Source organism: Notothenia rossii (genome assembly GCF_949606895.1).
Source record: "Notothenia rossii genome assembly, chromosome: 5".
Classification (NCBI taxonomy): domain Eukaryota; kingdom Metazoa; phylum Chordata; class Actinopteri; order Perciformes; family Nototheniidae; genus Notothenia; species Notothenia rossii.
Window position 1 is genome coordinate 55,140,124 of NC_136903.1, and position 27,336 is coordinate 55,167,459.

The following is a 27,336-nucleotide window of genomic DNA, read 5'->3' on the forward strand; positions in this document are numbered from 1 at the left end:
ACAGAAGCAAACTTTTTGTTGTTTTTTTGGGTTATTTTTTTTCTCCTTTTTATTTTAAGCATAATACTGGTCAGTAAAAACAAAATGATTTGAGATACCAGATATACAGACAGGCTCGGTGCCACATTCACTACTGCATGGGATCATTTTTTCCTTAGAAAGCGTAGAATAACTGCCTTTTTGTTCAGCTAACGAGAAAAAGAGCGGCAGGGAGGAATTCTTTTACCTTTTAAACTTCAGTGCATGAAAACATTTGTCCCCAGCAAAAGAAAATAAAACATTGAGACACATGACTTTTCTACACCTAAAGAGTGGAATGTCGAGATGGTTAGTGACAAGGTTATTGTGACACTGAGTGGAGAAAATATAGATTTAAAGAACAAGATGGGCTTTTGCTTTTCCAAAATCCGATGTTTCTCAAAGTTTTAACCGCTTTTGAACACGTGCAGTATTTCGCCATTTAAACAAGAGAAACTTTAACAGTTAAATCAACACAATTGTTTAAGATCAGATCCAGAACATGTACCGTCAACTGCCGATTGAGCACTTTTCAGAGTTTAATCTAAAAAAAAGGCAACATGGACACATACGCATGCTTATGACTTCCCGCCTGAAGAGTTTAACCAATCCGACGACAGGCTCTCTCCACTCACAGATGATTGACTGATCGGCTGCCAGGACATGTGGCTCCTTAACAAACATACCTGCGTGAACTCAAACTGCGGCGAGGGAAACCCACGCTTCCTCATTTATTTAGTTTTTTAAAGAATCACATTGTTGGATTTGGTTACACCTTTGTCTCTTAATCAAACTTCCAACTCCGAGATTACATTTGTTTTGCCTGTTTATTCAAGCTCAAGAAAGCAGCTGTAATAATAAAAATGTATATTTATTTTAGCGCTTTTCCAAATTCTCAAAGTGCTTTACATTACATAATTAGACATGTAATACTGGGGGAATACCCAAAGGAGCAACACGGCCGCATGCTGACTGCAGCAGCGGCCGAGGTGGGGTTAAACTGGTGCTTCCCTGGTCTGATGATCGGCATACTCAACTACCGCGCCACAGCCCTCATTAACGCTAGACTACATTAATGTTTTTAGGCAGTTAGCTGATACTCTGATCTTGATACCTTTAGAAGAACAATCGCTAACTGCTGCTCATATTTAGGATTCTTAACTGTGCTAAGAGAAAACGCTGTTGCCTCATTCATTTTTATCGGAGGAACCGTTGCTCTGGATCGGGTTACAGCTTTCGTAGTTAGTAATCCAAGTAGCATTTAGTCATTCTGCTCCATATATCTGGATCAAATAACCCCAAAACTCACCTCTTTAAAAGCAAGGCTGAATACTTTAATTTTTCACGCAGCCTTTTCATATCCAACAACTATTCATATCTTGAATTGTAACTACATTTTAATAACTTTATTATATTGTTTGAGCTGGTTTTAAAATAGAATTATCTTGCCATTTTAATGATAGTTTTTTTTTAGGCAGTTCTGTAGCACTACATCTGAATGCTTTTAATGGTTTTGCAAAGCAACTTTTATTTGTCAGGCAGTTAGCTGATGCTCTTTATCTTATCCCTTTAGAGGAACAATGCCTAACTGTTATTTCTATTTCGGAAATGAGGAAGCAGGAATTGGTCGATCCACAGGCTGTTACCCTCCCACCCCCTCGATGGTCGCGGAACATTTACACGGTGATAAATGACAGCTTGCATCTCGTCGGCGGGATCAGACCATTCAGCAGCGAGTGGAACTGTGTCAGTAACGGATATAAGAAGAGTTTTGGGGTTGAAAAGGAGACATAAAAGTACCAAATAAAGTTCTGTGGTCAAGTGTCTAAAGCAAGCGGCAGCGGACTGAAGTGGCTTCACGTTAACGGACAACATCGACCAACCGCTCTCCAAAAGACAGATTTACTGTTACACTCGAAAAATGTTTTACAATTTTACAGTTCTCAAAAATCGGAAAAGAAGAGTTTGATTTGTTACACACAGAAAGAGGAAGAAAATAGGCAATCAAAAATTAACTCAGGGATCCACGGGAGCAGGCTTCTCCAACATCCAGGGAATGTTTTTTAATACGTTTTCAGATCAGTTTCCGAACAGAATATAAATGGGGTTAGAAATAATAAAAAATGCTTTACACAGCAGGTTCTGTTTTAGATGCGTCAGTGTCACAATACAGCCTTGTAGGGGGACCCTTCTGTATAAACCTCAGCAGAATGGCACTGCTGCTCAACACCCCCCCCCCCCCCACAGATGTTTTATCCCCAGGATCTGGTGGCAAAGGAGGAAAAACTAAGCATCACAGTGTTTGTTGAAAATAAACAGACAGTTTAATAATTTCTTTGTTTTGTTTAAAGTGGAATAAAACCAGCCATATGCTGGTAACACTAAGAAAAGCCAAAAGAGAAGGGACTACACGAGAGCGTTAACTCACTATAGGAGGGGGAGAAAGAGGGGGTCACTGCGTTAACTCAATAGATTGAGGGGGAAGGGGGGCAGGGTACGACTATATATGTGCATTAACTCACTGGGGGGGGGGGGGGGGGGGGGGGGGGGGGGGGGGGGGTGTATTTGAAATGTTAGAAAGGGGAAGAACGGAGGGAGGAAGATTAAACGAGGGAGGGGAGGAGGTGGGAGTCTAAGAGATTCATTTATTTCATCGTTTTTGGATAATAAAAAAAACATCCGTGCGTGCTATAAGGTTTACCATGAGTGATCGGGGGGGGGGGAGGATGGAGTACTTTGTCTTAGCCCACCACCCCTATTTTTTGGATTTAAATATATATCTGTCTTAAGGTCAGGTGCTATCATGCTGTTGGTTATACAGAAGGAGGTCGGGAGGCCGGGGCTGAAAGAGGGGGGGAATGAACGGGCTGTATGTGTACGAAGAGAGAAGAGAAGAAAGAGGGGGAGAGATAAAAGGAGGAGGAGAGTTGGGGGGGGTAACAGTGAAGTGCGCTCTAGTTCTCTCCATCCCCGGCGTCGGCGTCGTCTCCCTGGTTTTCTGATGTCCACAGCTGCAGGACAGAGGACACATTTGAGCCAATCAGAAAAAGACAGGTCATCATTTACTCAGACAATTAAGTTGTACTTTATCTTATTTTCAAAAAGATAGGACTCTTTATATCCCATGAGAAGACCAAAACCAAGTAGTGTGTGTGTGTCCATCATGTTATTCCTCTGTGCTGAAGACCTCAATTGTTGATCAAAACTTTTAAACCACATCACTGTTTCACCAGGTGACGTGCTCCCTAATACCAATGAACACACACAGGAATGTATTTAGGATTAAGTCAAATACTCACTAAAGCAAGCAATGTGGATTAAACCGCCGCTGAAAATAGTCTCCGACAAAAATGCACTATTTGTGCTGGAGCAGCGTCTGCTTTAAACTTAAGTGTCCAGCTGTTTGAAGAATTACTGAGCCCTTTTTAGGATGTGACTATATCCAGGGCTGCACATAACTGGTGCAAAAAAAGAGCACCGGATCATTTGAAAAAAGGCGCATTTGCGCACCAACATTGAGAGAGCGAGAGAAAAGAGAGAGATATTTAGAACTGGTAAGATAGCAGGGTTTCCCACACAGACTTTACTTGGCGGGCCGCCCAGGTACATTAACGGCTTCCAAAGAATTTGCGAGCCATTTAGGTATAATTGTTTTTAATCCGTCCGCGAGCATGACGGCATCTCTGATCCCTCGCTATCGCGTGAAGGGTCTGCTTTATGCGCTCCGTACAGTAACCCTGCTGCGTTCTCACTAGCGCACCTTCTGGTCTGGTTTATTTCATTTTAAGGATGAGCACCAAGAAACATCTCCAGATGCTCCTTTGAGAACCAGGGCAAAAAGGTTATGTGTACCCCTGACTATATATATCTATTAACATCTTCATTGGGAATCAGTGGACTTGGGGCTGAGTAGGAACATTGTAAAACAGTTTATTTACGTCTTATAAAGCAGGCTGTTCCTGTAATCTGTTCAAGAAACTGTGTTCATTATTAATATACCTATTAATTGCAGAGTCTGCTAAGTATTAGCACCAAAAACTTTACAATAACTGTTTTTAAGCACAAGTATGTTTACATGTACACCTACACTTCAAGAAATGATCAGCTTAAGATTTGTGTATAATTTGTGAATGTGAATTCATTTTAGAGAAACTAAACACTACTAAAAACTAGAGTGTGTATGAAAGAGGGAAAATGTGGGTTGGTATTGTAGAAAATAAAGGTTAGGTATACTCTATATCTGGTTACCGTGTTATATATGTGGATGTCCACATACTGAAACAGTTACAGGCCACACTGGCTCTTTCAACTACAGCTTTACTTTACTGGCTCTTTACTACTACAGCAGATGGTAAGAGGAATAAGCTTTAATGACAAATATGTATGAGTACTCCTCTCATTGTGTGTTTGGTTTGAACATGAGAAAATGCTTAACCGATATGTATTAATGTAATCAATAAATGTTTATAGTATGAGCTTATAGGGTGATTTGATGAAAAACACTGCAGGAAACTGAATCCACCCACAGCTTGATTGAACATTATTTGTACACAACATCCCCTGTATTCTATACTTTAGGATGCAGCCCCGTCTTCACTCAGTTAAACACATGTTGTGGGACTGTATTTTGTGTCAGAGTGTACTCACAGTGAGGTTGTCCCTTAGTAGCTGCATGATCAGCGTGCTGTCTTTGTACGAGTCCTCGTTCAAGGTGTCGAGCTCAGCGATCGCCTCGTCGAAGGCCTGCAGAGGAACAGAGGCGTTAGAAAAACATAATGCTCATTTCTTTATGTAGTCCATATGGCTGGTTTGATGCTAATGTACCTACAGGATTCGAGCCATTTGTTTCTTTATAGCTAGTCACACTTTTGTATGTTCATTAGATCAAAAATGAAGCTTAATGTGATTTAAATCCTCTAAACAAATGTACACAGGTTCAATTAGACAATTAGAGTACTGAGACAACAGAAGATGAGCATCTATCCTGGGAAAAGGTGGCACAGTATATTCACTTATTTTTCTGAAAAATGTGTATCAAAATTACATGATTAGGACTAACAATAGGCGCGTTCAGACCGGATTACTTTTCCTGTTTAGTTCCGTTATTGCCTGGAATGTTGCGTTCATACCAAAAAGAGAACTTAGTTCCGAGAACTTTTACCCCCATTTGTAGTGCCTGCTAGAGAGGTGGGACTATCCTGGGGAGAAAAAAATACCAATTTCGATTGGCTGGGCAAATTGAAACCACGCCCCGTAAAACTCTGAAAAGTTTTGTGAAGCCGCCATTTTATTTGCTGGCATTAGCATTATTAGCATTAGCCCCACGCACCAACGGAGAGAGAATAACTTATGGCAACAAAAAAAAAAAACATGGGAACGGTGGAGTGATGAGGTGTCGGCATTCTGGTGATTTACTCGGAAGGCTTCAGTCGAAGCTGCTGGGAGTCCCACTAAGTGCCGGCACTAAGTACGGCAAAGTACTTGGTGTGAAAGCGGCTAATGTAATCCCTTTATTAAAAAATTTAAAAAACTTTAAAACACAGGTATGTTTACTCCTATTAATGTTAACCAATAAAAGTGAAGTTTATTTTTCTTTACACCTTGTTGCCTTTTAAGATGTTTTTTTAATTACTAGCAATTCTTTGATTAAGTTGGATTTTTGTATACCTTTGACCATTTAGTAAAGTAAAAAGCAAAAAAGCAAAAACGTTGCACTCACTTTTCCATTTATCAGTTTAAGACATCAAATTGAAACAAAGGCACACAGACTCTTATAACTTTTCACATTAGTTACATATAAATAAGTCCTTAGAGTGAGCTCCGCCTGAGCATTTAAAGTAAACCCTTTTTAAATATTCTCTTTTTAGTGTGGGGCTTTTACAGTCTGACATGTCGGACTGCTTTTCTCAGTTGCTGGCGGAACATGGCTCCTCCTTTAATCAGGGTATATGCAGGAATCCTGAAGTCAAATTTAATAACTTTCAAGACCTTTTTTAAGACCCTTTCCATACATTTTAAGACCTCATTGCAACTTTGAGTTCTAACCGGTTACATTGGCGACACACTTTACCTCACATTTACTATATTGATTGTAAGATAGCAAAACTAAACAGAGTGCAGACAGACTACTGAAGCCTCCTCTCCATATGAACTTCAACCTCTCTGTGAAGGTCAGGTTTAATGCAGTATGCTGCTTTTTTTGCTTCTGTACACTGTGCTCTTTCATTCCAGTAAAACTCCTCAGAAACCATTAGAAACCAGTATTTGACCAATAAACAAAACAATGGACAAAACTATGAAATATATTAAACTTTGGTGAGCTTCAGCGGGGTAATGCCATATAGGATCTCCCTCACAAATACCATGGGGTATGCATGGGGCCGCCTTGAGGGGGTTTCCCGACATGTCGTTTCAGTAAATTAAAGGGTGTTTCATGTTGTCGTTGCTGTGGACCTTCTTAAAGTCCTTATCTTACATTAAAAACTTTTTTTGGCAGTTGATTTCTGGGGGGTGTATGCAACAGATAGTCAATGTATGTTTCTTTATTTCATACTGAATAATATGTAAAAAAAGGAAAAATATTAGGTCCAATAAAAAAACTTTGCTTCTGGAAGCAGGCCATTTCGTGACGTTACGTGTGGTTCCCGGCTGCCGCTGTCTGGCTCCCTGCTGCCGTCCGGATCGCACAAATCGCTCCCATTTCTCCCGTAAAACCTTCTCTTTCGGGAACAAATGAACGGTAAAACCATCCCGATTGGTGTTGCTACACCCGCCAACGACACACCTCTTCACCATGATCCGGAAAAAACAAGACAAACTCGGAGATAAACACTGATACACAAAGTTGACATGCGGCTATACCAGCAATGCTACACTGTGTGATGCTGGGACGGGCTGAACTCACCAGGATTCGCGGAACCACACGTGACGTCACGACACAGCACCAAGCAGCGGCAAGTTTGAATCCAGACTTTTCTGGATACCTCTGAATTTGACCCATTTTCCCGATATTAACAAGTGATTTACAGCAAATAGGAAACGATATTCGATCTATATCACGTGTTACTGGAATAAGACCCAACAAGTTAATGCATTTTGAAACAGTTCTATGATCTTTCAGCTACAGTAAATTACGCAAGATAAGGACTTTAATACCTTGGAAAATGCCGTTTAATACTTTTTAATTGCCTTAATTTTCGCTAAATTGATTTATCAACTTGTAATACTTTTTAAGACCCCGCGGACACCCTGTTAATGCTAGCTGTGCAGGAAGGCCCCCCCCACCTTCAGTACCACAAACATTAAACCCAGGGGTCTGAGGAGCACCCACCTGCTTGGCCAGAGCGCAGGCCTGCTCGGGCGAGTTGAGAATTTCGTAGTAGAACACGGAGAAGTTGAGGGCCAGGCCCAGCCGGATGGGGTGTGTGGGCTGCATGTCCTTCTTGCTGATGTCGAAGGCGTTCTGGTAGGCCTCCTGAGAGCTGTCCACCGTGTCTGCACAGAACACCACATCAGCTTCACTCTATGATCTCAAGTCATCACAACTGTCCCTACAAAACACTTTTCTGCAGGAGCATGAATGTAAACAATAGTATAAAAAAAAAGATGTCTTGGTCGATTTGGACAATTTTGGAGTATATTGGGGGTTATTGAGGATGCTGAATCCATTTCTGACCATTCCAGGATCAAAAATGGCAGTATTAACCAGAAAGTGTCCATATATATGTACTCTGTGGGCTGATTTGAACTACAATGAGAATTGTTGCGACCATTGGATATAGAGAGCACAAGATGACATTTATTATCTCTACTGTGGACCATTTTCAAATAAATAGGCAAACTGTCCAATCCAAATGATCCAGTCTCCTAAATCTTCCAAATCGACCCAAAATATATGAAAATCAGCCCACCGAGAGTATAAATATCGGCATTTTCTTTAAAATACCAATATACTACAGAAATAGACATATTATAGTAGCAGAAACATATATACACATAATCTATAGTGGTTTAAAAAAAAAAAAAGGTATCCTAATACCAAGATTACATTATATACTGGGCAACTATAGGAATATGTGCACCATTAGAGATTCTGCAATACTGATTTGAGCAGACATGGAAGAGGACAGAGACATATTAAAATCAGTATAATCTGTCCAGTTATTTGTCAGCTTTTTGAAAATAAAATAGGAGAAAGACCTACAGTAAAAGTACTTTATTTATTTTGTTAGGGTTTAAAATATAAAATAGTATAAATTAAATATTGCACTTCGTGAAGTCAGGTCAGTATTTATTTATATCTGAACCTGGAACAATTACAATTATTGTTCACCGGCACCATAAAGCTGCCATTTAGATTAGAGTATTTTATTAATAAAAATAAAATAAGGAAGGGATGGTTATTTTAAATCGGAATAACATTTTCTGCACCGCGATATACAGCGTAACCTTATATAAAATGACAAGTCCTGTAATTTCAGATTTTGAAGTACTTTAGGAACATGTTCCAAGTGAAGCATGTGGTTTGTATAAATGGAGCTCCTAGCTCTAGCTAATAAAAAAGCCACTTTACGGCGAGCAATAAAACGAGTTACCTTGGTTTGTTTATTAAAAAGGAAATATTTACTTTCAGCAACACAGCAACTGACTTTAGCCATAAAAAAGGACTGGCTTTAAAAAAATCCTCCTTTAACTGGTTTAAACTTTAACTGTAGCTCAAAGGAGTCTCCTAAATGATGATAAGTGCTCCGATAAAACATTGCTATGTTGCTGACAAAACTAAAGTAATAGAACAATGAGAAAGGCTTTTTATTAGTGTCAAACACTCACTCTTCTTTGAGTCCCCAGAGGCCACCTCTGACAGGTATCTGAAGTAGTCTCCTTTCATTTTGAGGTAGAACACCTTGCTCTCCGCCGTAGTTGCATTTGCAATGAGGAATTTTTCGAGCAGATCCTGAAACAGAAGAGAGGAGCAGAAGGGTTTATGAGCAGAAATATAAAGAACAGGGCAGCAGATTCTGTGTTTACACAGCAGAGTCACACAGAGCAGCCTGCCAGTGTACCAGTCAATGGGCAACTGGGTTACAGACGGTGTTACTAATACATGTCAGGCCCTTCCTACAGGTTTAACCATACACTGACACGTGCACTTTGCATCAGCCAATCGCCTCACAGAGAATGGGGGTCAGGTCAGATCCATGGATGTATAAAGAGAACAGAATACAAAGTTGGAGGCGGGACCCCGTTCATCCTTTGAGACGCTTGGTGGCACATGAAGCCAAAATGGCCTGACACGAGCAAAAACACCCTCAGATCACAGTGTGCGAAAAAGTACACGTCCCACCGTCCGGGACGTGTTATTTACAATACTGGACAAGTAGATCTTTCAATTGACTTGTCGGGCGGACAAGTGACGTTTTTCGCCCTGATTTATTGACAAATTATTGATAAATTCAGTTAACAAAAGGCAGAACTCATTCGCAAATTGTACTTGTCCACAATTGTTCGTTTATAAATGTTAGTTTCGGTTCTGCTTGTCGATTCCTAAGGAAATGCATCTCGCCGCTTTCTGTACAGTTAGACGGGGGCGGGGCGGGAAGTGTAGCACAGTGGCAGGGTTGGGAAGCAAAACTTGGTTCCGAGTAGGAACAAATTACAATTGTCCGTTCCCGGGATTGATAAGAGTTGTGAGGACAGGAGGCGAGGCCGAGCCCCGCGGACCGCAGCTCTCTCTCTCTATGCTCCGTATCAGCTGAGTGCTGCAGCTCAGCGTCTCTCTCTCTCTCTTTCTACACACAGCGGATTCACTGCCCGTTTAACAGCCTCATCTTTGTCCAACTTTCTTATGTTCTTTCTCTAACACGTAATGAAGGTTATTAAGCGTTTTAGCTCCTGTGTTGTTAATATTGACCGCCATTTCCTTTATGAAGTGAAGCAGCCTCCCTGTGTCCTCGCGCTGTACTCACATCCCCGGACCCCCATACTCGGAGGAGCACAGGGATGTCAGTGTTGTTTATGAAGCAGGGTATAGAAAGTACATTATTGAAATGAAAATAATATTTATTTACTTTTACAAACAGTGAGCAGCTGGGCAGCTGCAGCATGTGTATTGCAGGACATGTGTAAGCGTGCAAGCGTCTTTGAGTTGTAGAAAAGCGCTAGGCCTATAGGCTATAAATATTATTATTAGGCCTATGTGTTGGACATGTGTGGTTGGACTCTGTCTCATAGGAAGGTTGCAGCATGTGTGTTGCAGGACATGTGTTGGACACACAGACTGTGTGGTTGGACTCTGTCTCACAGGCAGGTTGCAGTGTAACATCAGAGGAGACTGGGCCAATTGTACATTCTCAAACTGCACCACTTAGAACTAACTAAACAATGCAGAGATTATTTTTATATAATTGTATTCAATAACCGTAAGAAATTAAACAGTATGAAGTGATTTGTAAATAGGAATACAGATTTGACTTAATGTTTTCATAAATATATTTTTCTCCCAGTTTGTCATGGGACTTATTTTTACCCTCTCAAAGAACCGGAATCGAGAACCGAAATTAACTGGAATCGAAAAGAAGAACCGGAATCGTTAAAATCCAAACGATACCCAACCCTATGTGTGATGCAGTAAAATCTTACCGCTCACTTACGTTAGCGGTGTCGTAAAAACCGTGGGAAAATGTAAAATACGATGGCAAAGAAGAAGATTCCAGTGGCCCCAATTTGTGTCCATTCCGGACAAGTGAAAAATGTATTCGGACAAGTAAATTGCCAAACTCACTTGTCCACAGACAAGTACTCTCTAAAAACTTTTTCTCACACTGGATCATCCGTGGACTTTGGTCCTATGAGCATGTGACTTGTGTTGTCCTTTAGCCCCACCTCCAACAACTCAAGAAAAATAATTCTGACCAAAAATTATTTAAACCAGGTCTTTTAACCCTCTGAGAACCACATAGGACATTTCCTTTTTTGTATATTTTTGACTTGTAAATTGTCATTTCTTTGCAGTATAATCAAGTTTTACACATCACAGAAATCAGCACAACCTCAGCTAATGATATATGTCACTCATCAGAGACTTATATACAATATAATAGGGGATATTTGCCCATAAAAAATAAAAAATAAAAAAAATGGAGCTTGAATTTTTTACTTATTTCATTCAAAATAACTGTTAACCAAAACATTGAAAGGATTGTTCAATACAGAAAATTGCTCACAATTATTAACTGATTAGAAGATTCTAACTTATTCTGTTCATTAGTTATGCCCATTCTTTTGGGCAGTGTCCGTGGGCGTTTTTTTTGCGAGGAATTGTCATTTTTTGTCCTGCCAATTTTGAAGACTACACATGATATATGTGACCTGCTCCATCGACATCAGTCGCATTGACCCAAAGACACATTTTGAGTTGTATACACTGTTGGAAAGAGGAGATTCCTAGCTTTCTAATGATATCAGGATTGTTTTTTTATTCCAAATATTAAGCGAAATATGTCACATTAAATAATGACTGTTACAGAGTCATCATTTTGAGAATAAGGCCTTCAAAGTTTCCTCTTCTCTGGAATCCATCATTCTGATTGATTATTAGCGGAGCAAATGATCAAAATACTACGCAGGGAAGATATTTTCGTTTGGATTACTGGTCTGGGGGAAGCTCGCGGGTGTGTGTGTGTTTGTGTATTTTAGCATTTGTGTGTATTGTGTTTGTTTCCTGGGGAAAACCCTCACGAGAAACACCGGCTGTTGTTATGCCTGCTGTGACGTTAAATTACTTCTTTCTCCGCTTGTAATTATGCCGTTACAAGCTTCAAAGTTGTATTTATAATCTGAATTTGTCGAAACGAGTTTAATATTCTGAAAGCCAAGACTTTGGTTATTTAAAATCAAACTAAACACCCTAACACCGAAAAACTATTTTTAACGCAAATTAGGGCTGCACGATATTGAAAAAAATCTGACATTGCGATTTTTTCCCCCCTGCGATATATATTGCGTTTTTTTTTTAAACTATATTTAACCGGATGAAGGATTTGTCCTTCTGTGCCTCGCTCATTTTTTTCCGGTGCTTTGATGGTTTGCAAACTAGCGGGGCGGGGCCTGCTGTGATCTGATCAAGAATGATTGTGATTGGTGGTTTGCTGTGCATGCAGAGCCTGCATGTCACTCACTCAAGTACCCCTGACATGAGAGCCGCACAAGTTTTCCCTTTGTAGCAAGCAGCAAAATAATTGTAACATGACATGTTCAAAGTACAACATATAATAAGTACCCTGCATCAAGATTGATGCAAAACAAGTGACATTTGACCTTTTTAGAGAGATTTAGCACAAAAAAAACACTTCTGGGGTCATTCGGGTGGATTTTCCGTATCTCTGGTCCCCCTTGGTCGATTTTGACGAATGAAATCTCTTTATAACCGCTAGAGCCAATGGAATCGAGGGGAAGTTCTACACACACCAACACAGGAAGAAATAAGGAGTGAGAGTGACGCGTAGCCAAAACCGGAAGCTGCATACCATTAGCAGCTAACTTTTTTTGCTCCGATTTTTACATAAAAATTGAATTATGGATTATAAATAATTGTTTCAAAGCCACAGATACATTATTAACCTATGGATTAACCGATTCAGCCGCGTTCCTCGTTTTAAATGCCATTGAACACGTCTTTTGATCAGATTGACAGCTACGGTGAGACGATCTCCCGTAAAAGCTCCGTAAAGGTACGTGTTGTGATGTCGTGTTTGAATCCCCTGTCGCGAGATCCAATCGCTTAGTGATGATACTATACTTAAATAATCTGTGTTGTCTCAGCTTTAATCGGATATATTGTATGTGCAGTTTCGATAAGTAATAAAGGTATCTTTATTTTTAATTCTGTGCTAAAGTGCGTCAGAATGTTTTTTTAATTAATAAAACTGCACGTCCCTGCGGTGTGAATATCGCGCATGCGCATATCGCGGTTATCGCCATGACACGATATATCGTTCAGCCCTAACGCAAATTCATTTTTATTTTTGAAATTAGCCGTTGCGACTTCCGACAGATTTCGATAGAGCGGGTCACATATATCATGGCAGTTCCTGTCCACAATCACAAATGGCATGCTGAACAAATTCGTCTGAATTTTCATCAACATCCTCCCCTTGAAAAATCAGCTCCAAAGCCTCTGCTGTAGTAAATGTCCTTGCCATACCTAAGTTTACTTTCAAAACACTAAAAGAACATATTCCAACTTTTATTTTTGTTTTTGCATGTGGAATTATACCGGCTCTCGTTTCAGTATACATAACAACGGAACTGACAGGCAACCCTCTGAATCCGACTGGCTTTGACTGCATCCACTCAGTGTCCAATTCAGAAACGTGACGCTTACACTCTTTACGTCACAAACAAAGATGGTGGATGAGAATAGATCTATAAAACGATAAGCAATGCGCCATAATCAAGGTGAGACTATCCGCATCCTTTAAAACTCTACGCACATTCGTTTCACCAAAATAAGTAAACGCCTCTCAACCAAAAACTTAAGAGTTGTTTATAGCCGTTTCTGTAGTTTAAGAGGAAAAACACGGCATGTCTCTGGCTGGAACAGCTGAGAAGTTATGACGCTTTGAACACAACGTGATATTTGGGATCGTTTACGGCCACGTGGGTCTCAGAACGCACTGGGTCCTTGGTTAACCTAAAAAAATGTAATTCTATGCTAATTTACAGACGTCTCTTTCCCAATGCAAATCAATGGGAAAATGTTTTTTTTGGTCCCAATGATATCACGGAGTAACATGGAAGTTGTAGTACTACTGTTTGGCCACTACGAACATATGCATCAATGTCCCACTTACTTCCTTGGGGTTTCACCCAACAGAAACACACCCGTTTGCTAATGAGCTCCCCATTGATATCAGGACAGCAGGAAGTCTACACATCTTGCTTTGCAGACCCACCTTTCCCCACTGCATGTTGGCAAAACAAATCTTTAAATAGTTTGGCTTATCATTTTTTTTGTTTATTTATGCTTTAAAACACTAATTGTAAGACGCTTTGTTAAAATTGCAGCTTAATGAAATGTATACAAAATCTTAGTATTTAATAGGCTGAAAACAGCATAACAAGAAAAAAAGCTACTCTACAAATAATTTCTACCCCATTACAAAAGCAGAACTCAAATATATTGGGGGAAGAAATCTCATTTTAGCTTTCGGTCCAATCATCTGGTAATAACAACCTTGATCAAGGTGACTGACATTTTTGTGTGGTGCAGATGAATCGGAGCGTCCTGCTGCTTTAAGGACAGCGTGTCTTCCCTCCCTTCATTCCTTCAGCACCACATCACTGCAGAGGCTTCCAGTTTGACCTTGAAGATATTATTAGAAGTTGGCACAGGCGCAAAAATGTGTCTGTTTTGACCTTGAGCAATTTCTGTGTGAGGGTTGCTGAGGAAGCTTCAATCTTTTTCAAAAGGCATAAACTGGTCAAAAACCACAGAGAACATATGTTTTCTACCAGCATCTTGAGCATAATGAACTATAAAAGCAGCTGAGGAATACCTTTAACACGGTCTAACCTCGCATCTTTCAGATCCTTTTACAGTATGTTAAGGCAACACTGACCATAAACACTAGGTAATTATTGTTTGGAGAAAATTCAGACAAATCATACTTTTGGTTATCATTAAATGTAGAGCTTTTAGTTTACAGAAAACTCTAGTGTTAAACTGGATGCAGGTAGGAGGTAACTGAATTGTTTAAAATCATCTTTTATTTGGACAAATATAGAATATGGAAGGGAACAGGTCTGCCTTGAAGGAAAATAGTTTTGTTCTAAATCTAAAAGAGGCCATCTGCTAGTTTTTTTGTTTCTGCAGAATTATAAATTGCTGGAGTGAATCTTAAAACCTGTTTCAGGGGTAGACATTAAGGGTAAAATGCCACTGGCCCTCCGGGCCGGTGGAATTGTATTATCACTGGCCCCACCATTGTAACCACTGGCCCGGAGCATTCGTCCAAAAAAAATCGACTTATAATTAAGAAAATGAACACATTTGTTGCAATAGTAATTTATGCACTAACTACATTACTAATTGTACTACAACATTTGAATCATCAGTTCTTCCTCATTTTCCTCAATTGTTCATATTTGGTTTATTAAAATAATGATATTGTGGTCATTGTTAAAAAATGTCTGCTATTATGAGTATTATTATTTGTATAATGCGCTTTCTGCCTTCCTGTCATCAGGAGTTAGAAATGTAATAGATTAGAACCTTCATTATCCTAAACTGCTGAGACATTTCCATATAGCCAATACCTTTATATTTTCTACTCTTCACTTACTTGTCAGCATAGGTCGGCATTGATGTACAGAGCCGACAGAAGACCTTAGCCGCGTTCACACCCGAGTACTTTTCCCACTTTAGTTCCGATATAGTTCCGAAATGTCGCGTTCACACCAAAAAGAGCTGAAACTAAAATTAGTTCATGAGAACCTTTTTACCCCCTTTTCCGTCCCTGCTAGAGGGACTCTGATGCGGCTCTCTTGTGAGAAAAGAGCTATATTTCTGATTGGCTGAGCGGATTGCAAACCACGCCCCGTAAAACAAAAAAAAAGTGTTGGGACCCACCATTTTATTATCCTCGCATTAGCATTAGCCCAGCGCAGAAACGCAGAGAGACTAACTTATGGCAACACAAAATAAAACATGGGAGCGGTGGAGATGAGGAGGTGTCGGCGTTCTGGCGATTTACTCGGAAGGCTTCAGTAGAAGCTGCTGGGAATCCCAGCAGCTTCTACTGAAGCCAGTCCCCAACAACCGGGGACTTCCGGCCGGGGATTTTGGGCGGCAGTATACGCCGTGAAGTTGTTTGCGGCCTGCCAGTAAGCGGCTTCATTTGCCTAATCCACCCCCAGGGATTTATTCCGGTGTGAACGCGATCTGTACTTAGTTCATCAGAACTAAAGAGTTCTGATGAACTAAGTTCTCATGAACCTTTGTGGGAAAAGTACTGCGTTGTGAAAGCGCCTCTTGTTTATATTGGCATCATATAGAGTGGTGCAGTGACGCGTCATAAAACCAGGAAGTAAGCTGCTGGTTCCCTCGACAAAAATCGATAGATTATAAAAAGGGTTTTAGGACGTCAACTCCATCGATCAAGCTGGCTGAAACGTTCTCTCCCTCTTCTTCTCATAATCCCTGTCACTCTCCTTTATCTCCTCCGGTGACTTTCTTTTATTTGAAGATTGTTTTTTTGCCCGGCGCTTGGCCGGTTACCGCTGGTATTAAAAACATTTTTGGCGAACGGTTAGCTGGCGCGATAGTCTGTAGTGACGGAGCGCGCTCCGGCTGCGCTCCGCAGCAAACAGCTGTTTGCTTTTCACCCAACAACGACAACCGACTCACAAAATGCTATGTTGTAGCGTTAATAAACGAAACAATTTAACTAAATTGCAAGTCAAAATACCAATGCCACAGAACAATTCTTTTTTTTAAAGCAATATTTTTAGTGGCCAGAGCGGGCAAGTGGAAAGTACGTTATGCTGGCCCAGGGTGTCTAAATAGTGCTTCCGGGCCAGCGGGCCATTTATAATGTCGAGCCCTGTGTTTAAATAAGTCATAATTTGAGCATACAAGGTTTTGGATTTATTTTTTCTCCATTGGATTCTCAAAATAATATCTGTTGCTTAACCTGTTAAGCCCTGAGCCTGTTTTTCAGGTCTCAGGCTCGAAAATGACATTCCCAGAACAAATGACCATCTCTTCCCTTCTAAAAAGGGTTAAATTAATCATCTTTTTTCTCAAAGTAATGCTAAACCTGTGAGTTGGATGTAGAAAAGGCAGAATCCATATATAGATGTTTTTCATATTTTAAAGAAAATTCAGATTGAACATAGTAAAAAACTGTAGATTATAGGTTCCGTCCAAAAATAATTTTTTACTTAGTGAAAACCACCCTTGGATGATGGTAAGGTAGACTAAAATCTTTAGGAATCCAAACTATAACATATAATAAGTGCCCTGTATCAAGATTGATGCAAAACAAGTGACATTTTACCTTTTTAGAGAGATTTAGCACAAAAAAACCCACTTCTGGGGTCCTTTGGGTGGATTTTCCATATCTCTGGCCCCACTTGGTCGATTTTGCTGATTGACATCTCTTTCTAACCGTCAGAGCCAATAGAATCGAGGGAAAGTTCCCCATACACACAGCTTACCAAATAAGGAGTGAGAGAGACGCGTATAAAAACCGGAAGCTGCCATACATTCTGGTGGCTACCAATTAGCAGCTAATTTTTCTTCTCCGATTTATGCATAAAATGGAATTATAGATTATCAATACTTTTTCAAAGTGACAGACACATTGGATTAACCTATGGATTAACCTTCAGCCGCATTTTTTCTCGTTTTAATGCCATTGAACACGACTTTTGATCAGAATAACAGCTAAGGTGAGCATATCTCCGTGTTTTGCTACCTAAAGCTACTCGTGTGTTGTCTGTATTCGTTTCGCTTGTCACGAGTTCTGATCACTCAGTGATGATACTTATATTTCTATAATCTGTGGAATCTCAGGATGTTATCCAAGCTTGTTTCTGCAGATCCAATAAGTATATTGATCAGTGTAGCTAGAGTTCTGTGCTAACGGCCTTAAGATTGTTTCGGTCGTAGCTAATTCAGAGGCTTGGCACTAGGTTTGTGGTTCAAAAAAAAAAAAAAAAAGCTCAGTTCGCCGAGTTTCTTCCCGTTACATGGATACAAAACATTCATAGTATATTGAATATTAAGATGCCCTCAGACGCTATTTCCTGCAGATGACACGTTTTTCCCCCCGGCATCGGGGGTGCTGTGTAGAAGAGGTTAAGAGATTGTTACATTTTGTTTAACGATATCAAAAGCATCAGTACATCCCGACGGGTTAACATCCAGCTGCTAATATAACAAATGATACGCTTTTCAGTGTTTCCCACAGATATGAAATGTACTTGTGGTGGTAGCCGGGCACGAGGGGGGTGGCTTTGTAACATGCAAAAAACAACAAATACGTGTGAACTTTAACAACATTAAAATTAACCTTTCTGTCGGTCGCTTGTTAGCAGACCCTTCACGCAATAGCAGAGCGAACAGGTACAGGAGGCGTAGAGCGAGGGATCATTGTCCACTAGTTAATCGATCGCAGATGGCGTCCTGTTCGCGGACGGATAAAAAACGAAAGTCTATGTGTGGGAAACCCTGCCTTTAGTTTAGCGTTGGTGACTTGGAGTCATGCGTGCGTGAGGTTGTTTGTTCATAGCCTCAAAAATCTAAAAGTGGAGAATATCCTGCTGAACTAAACATTTAAATATAAATATTTGTTGGCCAAAGACCTTATTTTCTGCAATATTGGTAAAATAAAAATTCCCTGTTAGCTTTTTGTTAAAGATTACAGGCAGATGCTAAATTTAAACATATTTCATCCCTCGACAACTTTCCAACAGCTGTTTAGGCCTGAGCTCAGAAAGGTCAGACTCACAGGTTCATTTAAGAAAACGTCTTCAGTCTCATGACAGACACTCACTGTTGGCTGCGCCACTTGTGCTTCCTTACCAGCTAAGCACTCTCCTCCCTCTGCACCAAGTAAAGGCAACAAATATACCCATATTCCACTTCATTTATTTTCCCTCCCCCTCGTTCCCTGCCTCCCCCTCATTCCCTGCCTCCCCCATCCCTCTCCGTACCAGCACGTCGTTGCAGATTTCTTGGAGTTCAGTCTCGATCTTCATACGGTATTCGCGAGCCATCTGCTGTTTCTTATCGTTCCCGTCCGTCTTCTGCTCGATGCTGGAGATGACCCGCCAGGATGAGCGGCGGGCCCCCACCTGATGGCAACAACAACCAAAACAACTTCACTAACGGACGACATCTGAGCTGCAACGATACATATTTAGTAAGAGAGTAACCACGATAATAGGGCACAATTGCTATGTACTTGACAAATAAATAACAGACATTATTTTAATTGTATTAGATATTTGAAAGAAATGTGGCTGTTTCCCTGTTATTGAAATGTATAAAGACTTAAATAAAAATTAATTTAAACATGTAAATTAAGATAATCCAATCTGACTCCATATACAAAGACTATTTTTCTCATTCTAGCATTATTATGTGATCATGATCTTGATGTGAGAGGAGTGTGCCTCATGAACTAAACATACTAACAAAGGGACTTGCACCATGCTCATGGTTACAGCTAGGATGTACATGCAACAAGAAAAAGTACACAGTAGTCCTCAATGCTGGCAAACGGACGGAAAAGATCAAGTAAAGCTCAACGATAAAATGAGCAGCAGTGCTGGAGAACCTGAGGCTCCGGTTACGTAATATCTGCTTTAGAGTTTGGAAAAGAAAAAAAAAAATCATGAAAAACGAAAAAGATAGAAGTGCAGCAAATGTTACACGTTATTTAAATAGAGGCTACATTTGAAGATATTAACTCCCTGTAAATGCTAAAAATACATCAGGGGAAGGAATATGTTTTGTAAGCTATAACGGCCCGTCCACACTACAGCTTCAAAAAAAGCTTGCCGGCGGGCGTGTCTGAAGCTCGACCAACAACCAATCACATGAATCTCCCGCCCCTGACACACAAGCAGCGGTTTGATTGGCTAGAGCTTGTACTGGCATATGATTTGATTGGCTGACGCTTCCACCGAAAGCTTCAGAAGCTTCAAAAGTTGAACATTGTTCAACTTTTGAAGCCTGAAATGCCAGGAAAGCTCCGCTCTGCTACCCACAATTCAGTTCGGCGAAAAGTGAGGCAACGTGACGTCACCCCATTCAAAGTGAATGGGCAGACGCGTTGGAAACCGTTTTTGAAGCTGTCGAAGCTGTAGTGTGGATGGGCCGTAATAGAAATAGGCAAGTCCTGTAGAAAGACTTACTAAACAGTAAGACTTTGCTTTATAAAAATAAATTTAAAAAAAGGCATTTAATCAAGTGATGAGTCAAGAAAAGCCACATCGTACAGTGATTGCCCCAAACCACAGCAGAGTTTTGAGAATGAATCTGCACTTTTTAAGACAGGACAGAGGCCGTGACTTCAGACGCAGCTGTTTCTAGATGCTTTGGGTGTTAAATCAATCTCCTGAAATGCCTCATAGGTGATTATTATTACAATAGAAAAACAATTATACATGTGATGGAGCTAATATAAATGGATTAGTTCTAATTCTTTCAACAAGTCTGCGTGGAGAGCGACTGAGTGAACTGCTGTATCACTTTGACTGCTGTCGGGTTTTCTGTCGGTTTTTTAGGCCACGAGCAGTCAATGGTCAATCTGATCTAATGGTCAATCTCCTCTAAACCCTGTATACTGCTCTGCTCCTGATTTATGCATACCACTTATAATAACAGTTATCTACTTTAACCCTTTAACTGGATACGCATGGTTGTTGGCTATAGGGAATCTGAATTTCTATTTCCATGGACTTAGTTTGCATTCATTTGTCTCAAACTAATTGTGTTTGAAACTCAAACAGCTAGTTTGATGATAACTAATTCAACCATGTGAAATTATTATTTTCCTAAAAGAGGATATTAATATTTGTTATTCTTTAGATTAGATTTAGGGAATAATTAACAGTTAAATAAGTTGATTTATGAAATAATTTCAGAAAATGTTATAAGCCCTGTGTAGCAAAACGCTTTTAGACAACCATTAGCTCAATATTGGGAATTAAACCAATCCATGAGCTGGCTGTTATAGTCTGAGCATGGATATTGGGGTAAAGAAAAAATAATTAGCGCCCTTAGAGGGATGCCATACCACGTTCTTGTAGGCGACAGACAGCAGGTTGCGCTCCTCGTTGCTGAGCTCTGGGACCTGCTCCGTCACCGCCTTCATGGCAGCCGCCATGTCGTCGTAGCGCTCGGCCTGCTCGGCCAGCTTGGCTTTCTGCACCAGGTCGTTCTTATCCATTTTTTAGGCTGCAGGGGGAAAGAGCAAAGGACAGAAAGATAGATTTAGCTTTTGGATTTCAGGCATTAAGGTTCTTATGTTACCAGCGGGAATATGCTAAATAAGGAAGAACGACCAAGAGGCAATGAGCGAAATGCAAGAGAAATACCTGGTGTGCCGTATCTGAGGGAACATCATACAGGTAGAACAAGGTGAAAAGGATTAAAGATTAAGGTTAGGGACACCACAAGTGTGGAATATTGGGCTTGAAGCTGAAAATGGTATGAAGATCCTTAAACATGAGGCAATACTTAGACAAAAGCTAATTACTCATCTACCACTGATACAATCCTAAGATCACTCACTGAATCGGTTACAAATAAAATGTTCCAGTGAAGGTCTAACTGGACTTGATAAAATGTCAAAAACCTTTTCAGTTCCAGCTCCCAGTTGTTTCATCCTCGAGGGCTTTGTGCTTGCCAGATGAATCTGAGGGTCTAAGTAGGCCACAGCCTCCATCTCCTTTTTATCTACGCATCTCACAATGAATCCTCCACTATGGGCTTTTAGCCTCCGCATTTGCATATCTCATTTATTGGAAGAACGTGTAAATCCCTTATTTCTACACTTACAACTGCTTGAGTACAAACTCAAATATGACGAGGTTAACATGTTAACACACCCACAGCTGATTCAGGATTTACCTTCACATCTGGACACGTTCCAGTTTTTAGACGCTTTGCGTAGTAACCACCCCTCCACTAGAGTGAAATTAACTCACCGCCCTATTGTGTTTAAGTATCTTTCGAGCTTAACTGACCTCTAACCCCCAAGGCAGGTGTTGAGTATTTTGCCTTCCTACACAGGGTAGGAAAGGTTTATTCTATGATAAATACAACAATAAAATATATTGTTTACAATTTGTTTAGTTTTTGGTATCTATTACATCTTAGTATCAAAGCTCTTCAAGTATTTGCATTTTTTTAGAGTAGGTTTTACTGGCAAACACAAAATCTTGTATTTCTTTCTTTTTTTTTACAGCATGGTTTTCAGTTTTGGAGTAATCTTAAACTGCCACGGATACCAAGTCCTAATTTTATGCAATATAATCCTCTGAAAGTGAAAAGAAAACCCAGGGAAATAAAAGCATTATTTTCAAGTAATATGAAAAAGAATGAGTAGCCTGTTGTCTGACTTCTTTGTTAAAATGTACAATCATGTGTGGGGAAACTGCAAAAGAGCATAAGATACAATGTTAACATAATTATCCATCATCAAATCCTTTTGTACAAGAATGAATGATTGATGCTAATTTTGTGACTACTAAATCTTAATTTGGGTAAAACAATTGTAAAAGGTATTCAACCCCTTTGAGTTATCATTAAGCAAAAGTATCATCTTCAAATTGTGTTAGGGTTGGGTGCTATAGAGGAAATGAAATATCAGCACATTGATTCAAGAATGCACTGTTGGGCAAAATGACTAAGTGGGAAGAGGCAAAAAAATAGAAGAGTGAAGTTCAGAAAATCATATTTGTTTACGGCAATGCTGCTTTTAAAACCAAGAAATGAAACTCCTAAAATATTATATTACGATTGAGGATTTCTAAAAGTTAAGAATATATCTAGTTTCATACTAGGATAGTGATATATTGCAAAGCCCTAGATTCTGTAATTGGAGATGTCCATAACATCTTTTCAAATGGGAACACTGCTATTTTCCTGCATATTGTTCTTTGCAAGAGGGCTGAATCTATTTTGTTTCAAGGGGACTGTGGGAACCAGACACTTTTAAGTCCTGCCACAAATTCTTGATTGGACCGAGGTATAATATAACCACTACAGGACATTTTTAGTTTTAAGGCTTTCCTTTATGGATTTGTGCTGTAAAAATAAATCACCTAAGTCACAGTTCTCTAAAAAGACAGTAGGGACCTTTACTATTGGAAATGGGTTTTATTGCATTCATATCAAGGTGTCTGCCTTCACACACAGCTTCCCCACAGCCTGGCAGGCCACCAGCAGGTGCCATACTGATGTGCAGGGCACGACCCAAGCACAATGCTCAAAAAGCTAAACTTTTCATGATCACTTTATAGATCCTTTGAAAAATTCGGAAGATCGACCACCATTTCTTGCAGACACCAAGTATAACAAAGATATTGTAAAAAATGTTTTTGCCAGAAGTAGCTTTTTCTTTAAACTATTAAAGCACCCATCAATATTGCACTCGTCTAAACCTGTCTCTAAGAACCGAGTTAGCGTCTTCTGCTAGTCCTCTCCTAACACGAAAAAAGTATTTTGTGGGAATATTCACAGCTGTGCCGTATACATTTCCATTTCTTACTGATCCTAAAAGAAAAAGGCTATTTGGGGATTTTTTTATAAATCACTTGATATTGTTTATTTGATATTTTTAGTAATATTTATGTTTTGGATAACAGTGATTATATTAGGCCTGTCAAGTGTACATTGTCAGGTTTACGTCAAAGGAACTAGATGGCACAGAGGCTTCCGTGGCGATTATTACGCTTTCCAAATAAAAATAGTTGTACTCATACAGCTTCTATTAGTTATCTTATGTTTAATTAATGGTGTTAAATAAGTGTGCATATTTTGTTCACTCCATGTCAAAATATTGCTCAGTCATTCTTTTTGCTCAAGCTTGTCAGCTACTTGTAATTATCAATAAATCACTCATTGGCCCCGAGCTATTTAAAAATCACTTGCCACTCTAAGGTTGAACAATATTTACTATTGCTCAATATTGTCAATCAGCACAGACTTAGTCATACTATTTATACAGTGGCATTCCTTTAATATGTCTGGTTGTAGCCAATGGGACATTTTGTAAACCAAGCAGGAATTATTTACTGACTATTTTTGTATAAACATTTCATCAATGTAATTATTTTTGGTATTCAATTTGTTTGATTAACTAAATAGATACATTCAACAAGAGTGCAGACTTTGCTACTGATTGAACCAGCAAGTAGGAAATGTTAAAAAAGAACAAAAAAGTGTTCACAAATTTGAACGTGCTGCCACTCTATTGCACTTCCTGTGGTGTGCAGGGTCATTATTAGACTCTCAGCTGGGAGCGTGCCAGTGGCACAGTGCTGATTCAAGGGGTGAATCGTAAAATCAATTTTCTGCTGATATTGAGCAGTCCCAGTTGTTCACCAAAAAACAAAATGGTGAGACCATAAGTGTATGGGACCATTATAAATTCAGATACCCATTTCCTCCAAGGAGGGACACTGATTAGGAAGAAACACCTAGATTGCTCTAAATCAAGGTTTTTTGTGTGGACATAAGGAGAATCGGATTTTGTATCTGCCAAATCCCCAGCCTAATCTTGACTAGGTGGTCTGGATCTGATAGTTTTATGAATTTTAATATAGCGGCTTTACGTTACTTTCGAGGGAATGAAAAATCTATTTGTTTGTCATTAAAATCACCCAGATAAAGCAATAGACAACACAGCATTTTTTAAAGCTCCACACCAGTTGAAATCATGGTTCAGTGGAAACATGTTTACAACAAATGTTTAAAATAAACTGTGCTAAATGGCTATGTTTTCTATAAATATTAATATACCAATCATTAAGACCTATTTAAGCTAAAATGCTAAACACTTGATAATTTGCTCACTTATCATGACAGAAATAATAATAATAAACCAAATGCATGGATATTAACTTTAGCTGAGAAAGGTGAGGCAAATTCAGCCTATGAGGTATTGGTGCAAAATGGTTCACTTGCTGCAGCAAAAATCAAACCAACATGTTAAGTATGTCGTTAAAAGTTACAACATGATATTCAAACAACCAGACAACATGGCGTTTTATTCTGTATGGAGTCATGGTCATGAAAACACTAATAATAATGGAAAGCATGTAGGATGCTTTAAAGATTAACAGGGCACAATTTGAATCACTTGACCTGTTCATGTTCTCTCTGGTCTTTTGGCAGTCTCAGGTTAACTTACTTAATTCCTATTAAAAAAAACGTCAGTGTACATGATTCCATATGTTGTCATTGATTTAATAAAAGTCTCCCAATAGTATAATGAAAGTGACAGAAATAAGCAAAGTGTTAATACCAGGGAAACAGAGGTTATTCAACAGTGTTGAATAGGAAGTGAAGCTTCAGGATGCTTCAGGCTGCATCCACCGTGATTTACTACACATCATGGTACTATAATAGTAAAACACTTAATAACATTTATCATATACAATCATAACTCAACAAAGTCTGTTAATGTGACATTGACTATATATATATATATATTCATTCATTAATAGAGTACCATTAATAATATTATACGTTATCCTGTTGTACACTGTATACATACACTACTGCTGCTATACATCACATCACCGTCGTTTGATCATGTTATACGTCCAACAATTCATTTTTTAGCTTCCAACTTTTATTTTATTCCTAATTTAGTATTATTTCCCTAATATGTTATATTTCTGCTATAGCCCATGTTGTAATTATGTCTATTGAATTGCCTTTACACCCGTATTTCCCCGCTGTGGATCAATACAGGTCCAGCCTTTAGTATGCGTTAGAGGCTAATCCGTTACATTTTAGCATCCTGAAGTTAGCATTTAGCATCGTGTATAATGCCGCGTATTGCAGTCAGAAGTAATGAAGGGTTAGTTGACAGACGCATCAATCCGCACAACTGTTAGAATGAATCCAAATTGGTCTCTTCGGTGAGCTAAAATCATCTGGCACGACACCAACATTATTCTCTGAATTACCACTGATGTTATACAGCCATCTAACGTGAGCTAACGGCTAAGGTTAACAGGCTTATGCGCAACGAAAAAAATAGGGTTCACCATCTTTAATAGACCCGAGATACACTGAACAGCCTAAAAACCAACCCCCCAGTTAACATTTTCCCAATAAGCATTTAAAGCCCTCAAGGGGGTGGATATTCTGGTTTGTAATAGCGTTTAGTCGGCCTGCCAACAGCTACGCCCTCCTTGTCGCATTCCCCTGCGGAATTTTAAGATGGAGAGATAGATTACCGCTAGCTGGCAACTAGCATGCTAACGGAACGTCACAGTACTGCCGCTGGCTTGAATCGTTAGCTTAGCTGACCCCGTTACATTATATGCCGACGCCAAGATATTAGCTTAAATAGCTGGATAGTTAAATACGTTATGTTCTACGTCGTCACCGCTTTAATCTGTCGACAAAATGATATCGAGTGAATTTAAAATGGTAGCCGCATTTGAGGGGGAAACTCCCGGGAAATAGGGAGGGTGTGTTAGCTTCACTACGCCATAACGGACCCGAGCTAGAGCCATCGTTATTAAATCACGCTGCTGTTCGAATAACGGGACCCGATGCGTCGATTCCCCGGGGTATAGACACATTACACTACAATACTCTTGTTAAACATCGTGTTCTGAACTCGCTGTACTTTAGCATTTGAAGCTAAAAATGCTTCTTTGACGACGGCCTGGACACGGCCGCCTCTAAGCTGTCAAAATGGCCAAACTTGGGTGCCGCTCGCTTCTCCCTCCCTACACGGTCACCGCGCACCATCATGCATGGCATCGACCGGAGTCTGGGCCTTTACAACTCTACAATTCCCATCACATTATGCAACACAAAGAGCTCTGGCAGCACAACACCAGGTGTTCTGTGTGTTATTTCTCGCTATTTTATCCAGTGGTCTCGGCCTAAATCCTCGCACCCAGCCCCTAACCACAATAGGCACCTTCCGCCGCAGGGGAATGGGGCCACCGCTGGGTCTGCTGCTCCCCTCTAAAAGAGTATCGTTACCCTGTACACAAAACAATAATCGAGTGATATGCAAGTGAACTCACATTTAGAGCGTGCAAGGAATCCCGATTTTATTTTCTAAACGATGGGAGTTTATCAAGCCGTCCTCCGCTCGCTGCTCAGGGTATTCAGGGCAGTACCACTTCCGCCTGCTCTGACACTTCCGCTTCCTCTAAACTCCACCCCTCCCCCCGCCAGTATCCATGGCAACCGAGCCAGGGGGTTTCCTGAGCATCTTTCAAGGGGCTTTGACGTCAGGAGGACCATGGCAACAGCTACAGGATGACGTGCGCCCCGGTCTCCGTGGCAACTGTCTCCATGAGGCCCGCTGCTGTACGTATCTGAGTTCACCATCGAGTCAGCTGACACAGCCTTGTGTGGGTTACACTGATTTCATTTTTCTTCATATATTCCAACAAGCAGTTATTTTTCTCCCACTGCACCACCTACTCAACCACTGCAAACCCTGCAATCAACCATTCATCTTTACATTTCTCTTTGTGATTTATACATGGTTGTAAGGTTCATTTATTCATCCTTTACAATAATGGTTGCACAATTATACGTAA

General features: G+C 39.9%; 1 protein-coding gene across 1 annotated transcript; it reads right to left on the reverse strand.

The window, feature by feature from the left end:
* Positions 1-2,051: 2,051 nt before the first annotated feature.
* On the reverse strand, positions 2,052-26,970 carry ywhaba (tyrosine 3-monooxygenase/tryptophan 5-monooxygenase activation protein, beta polypeptide a). The gene is made up of 7 exons (XM_079682918.1): positions 26,812-26,970; positions 20,826-20,986; positions 18,736-18,876; positions 8,848-8,971; positions 7,349-7,512; positions 4,666-4,761; positions 2,052-3,029 (listed from the first exon to the last, which is right to left on the reverse strand). The coding sequence occupies exons 2-7, from the start codon at positions 20,976-20,978 to the stop codon at positions 2,973-2,975; spliced, it is 735 nt and encodes a 244-aa protein (XP_079539044.1). The 5' UTR covers positions 20,979-20,986; positions 26,812-26,970; the 3' UTR covers positions 2,052-2,972.
* Positions 26,971-27,336: the final 366 nt, after the last annotated feature.

What these genes read in the sequence shown, in the direction of transcription:
- ywhaba (XM_079682918.1), bottom strand. Translation starts at nt 20,978, where the DNA reads ATGGATAAGAACGACCTGGTGCAGAAAGCCAAGCTGGCCGAGCAGGCC. An exon ending in AAATCTGCAACGACGTGCTG is followed by an intron (nt 8,972 to 18,735) that starts GTACGGAGAGGG and finishes CTTCTGTTTCAG; the next exon opens with GATCTGCTCGAAAAATTCCT. An exon ending in TACTAAGGGACAACCTCACT is followed by an intron (nt 3,030 to 4,665) that starts GTGAGTACACTC and finishes TCTGTCCTGCAG; the next exon opens with CTGTGGACATCAGAAAACCA.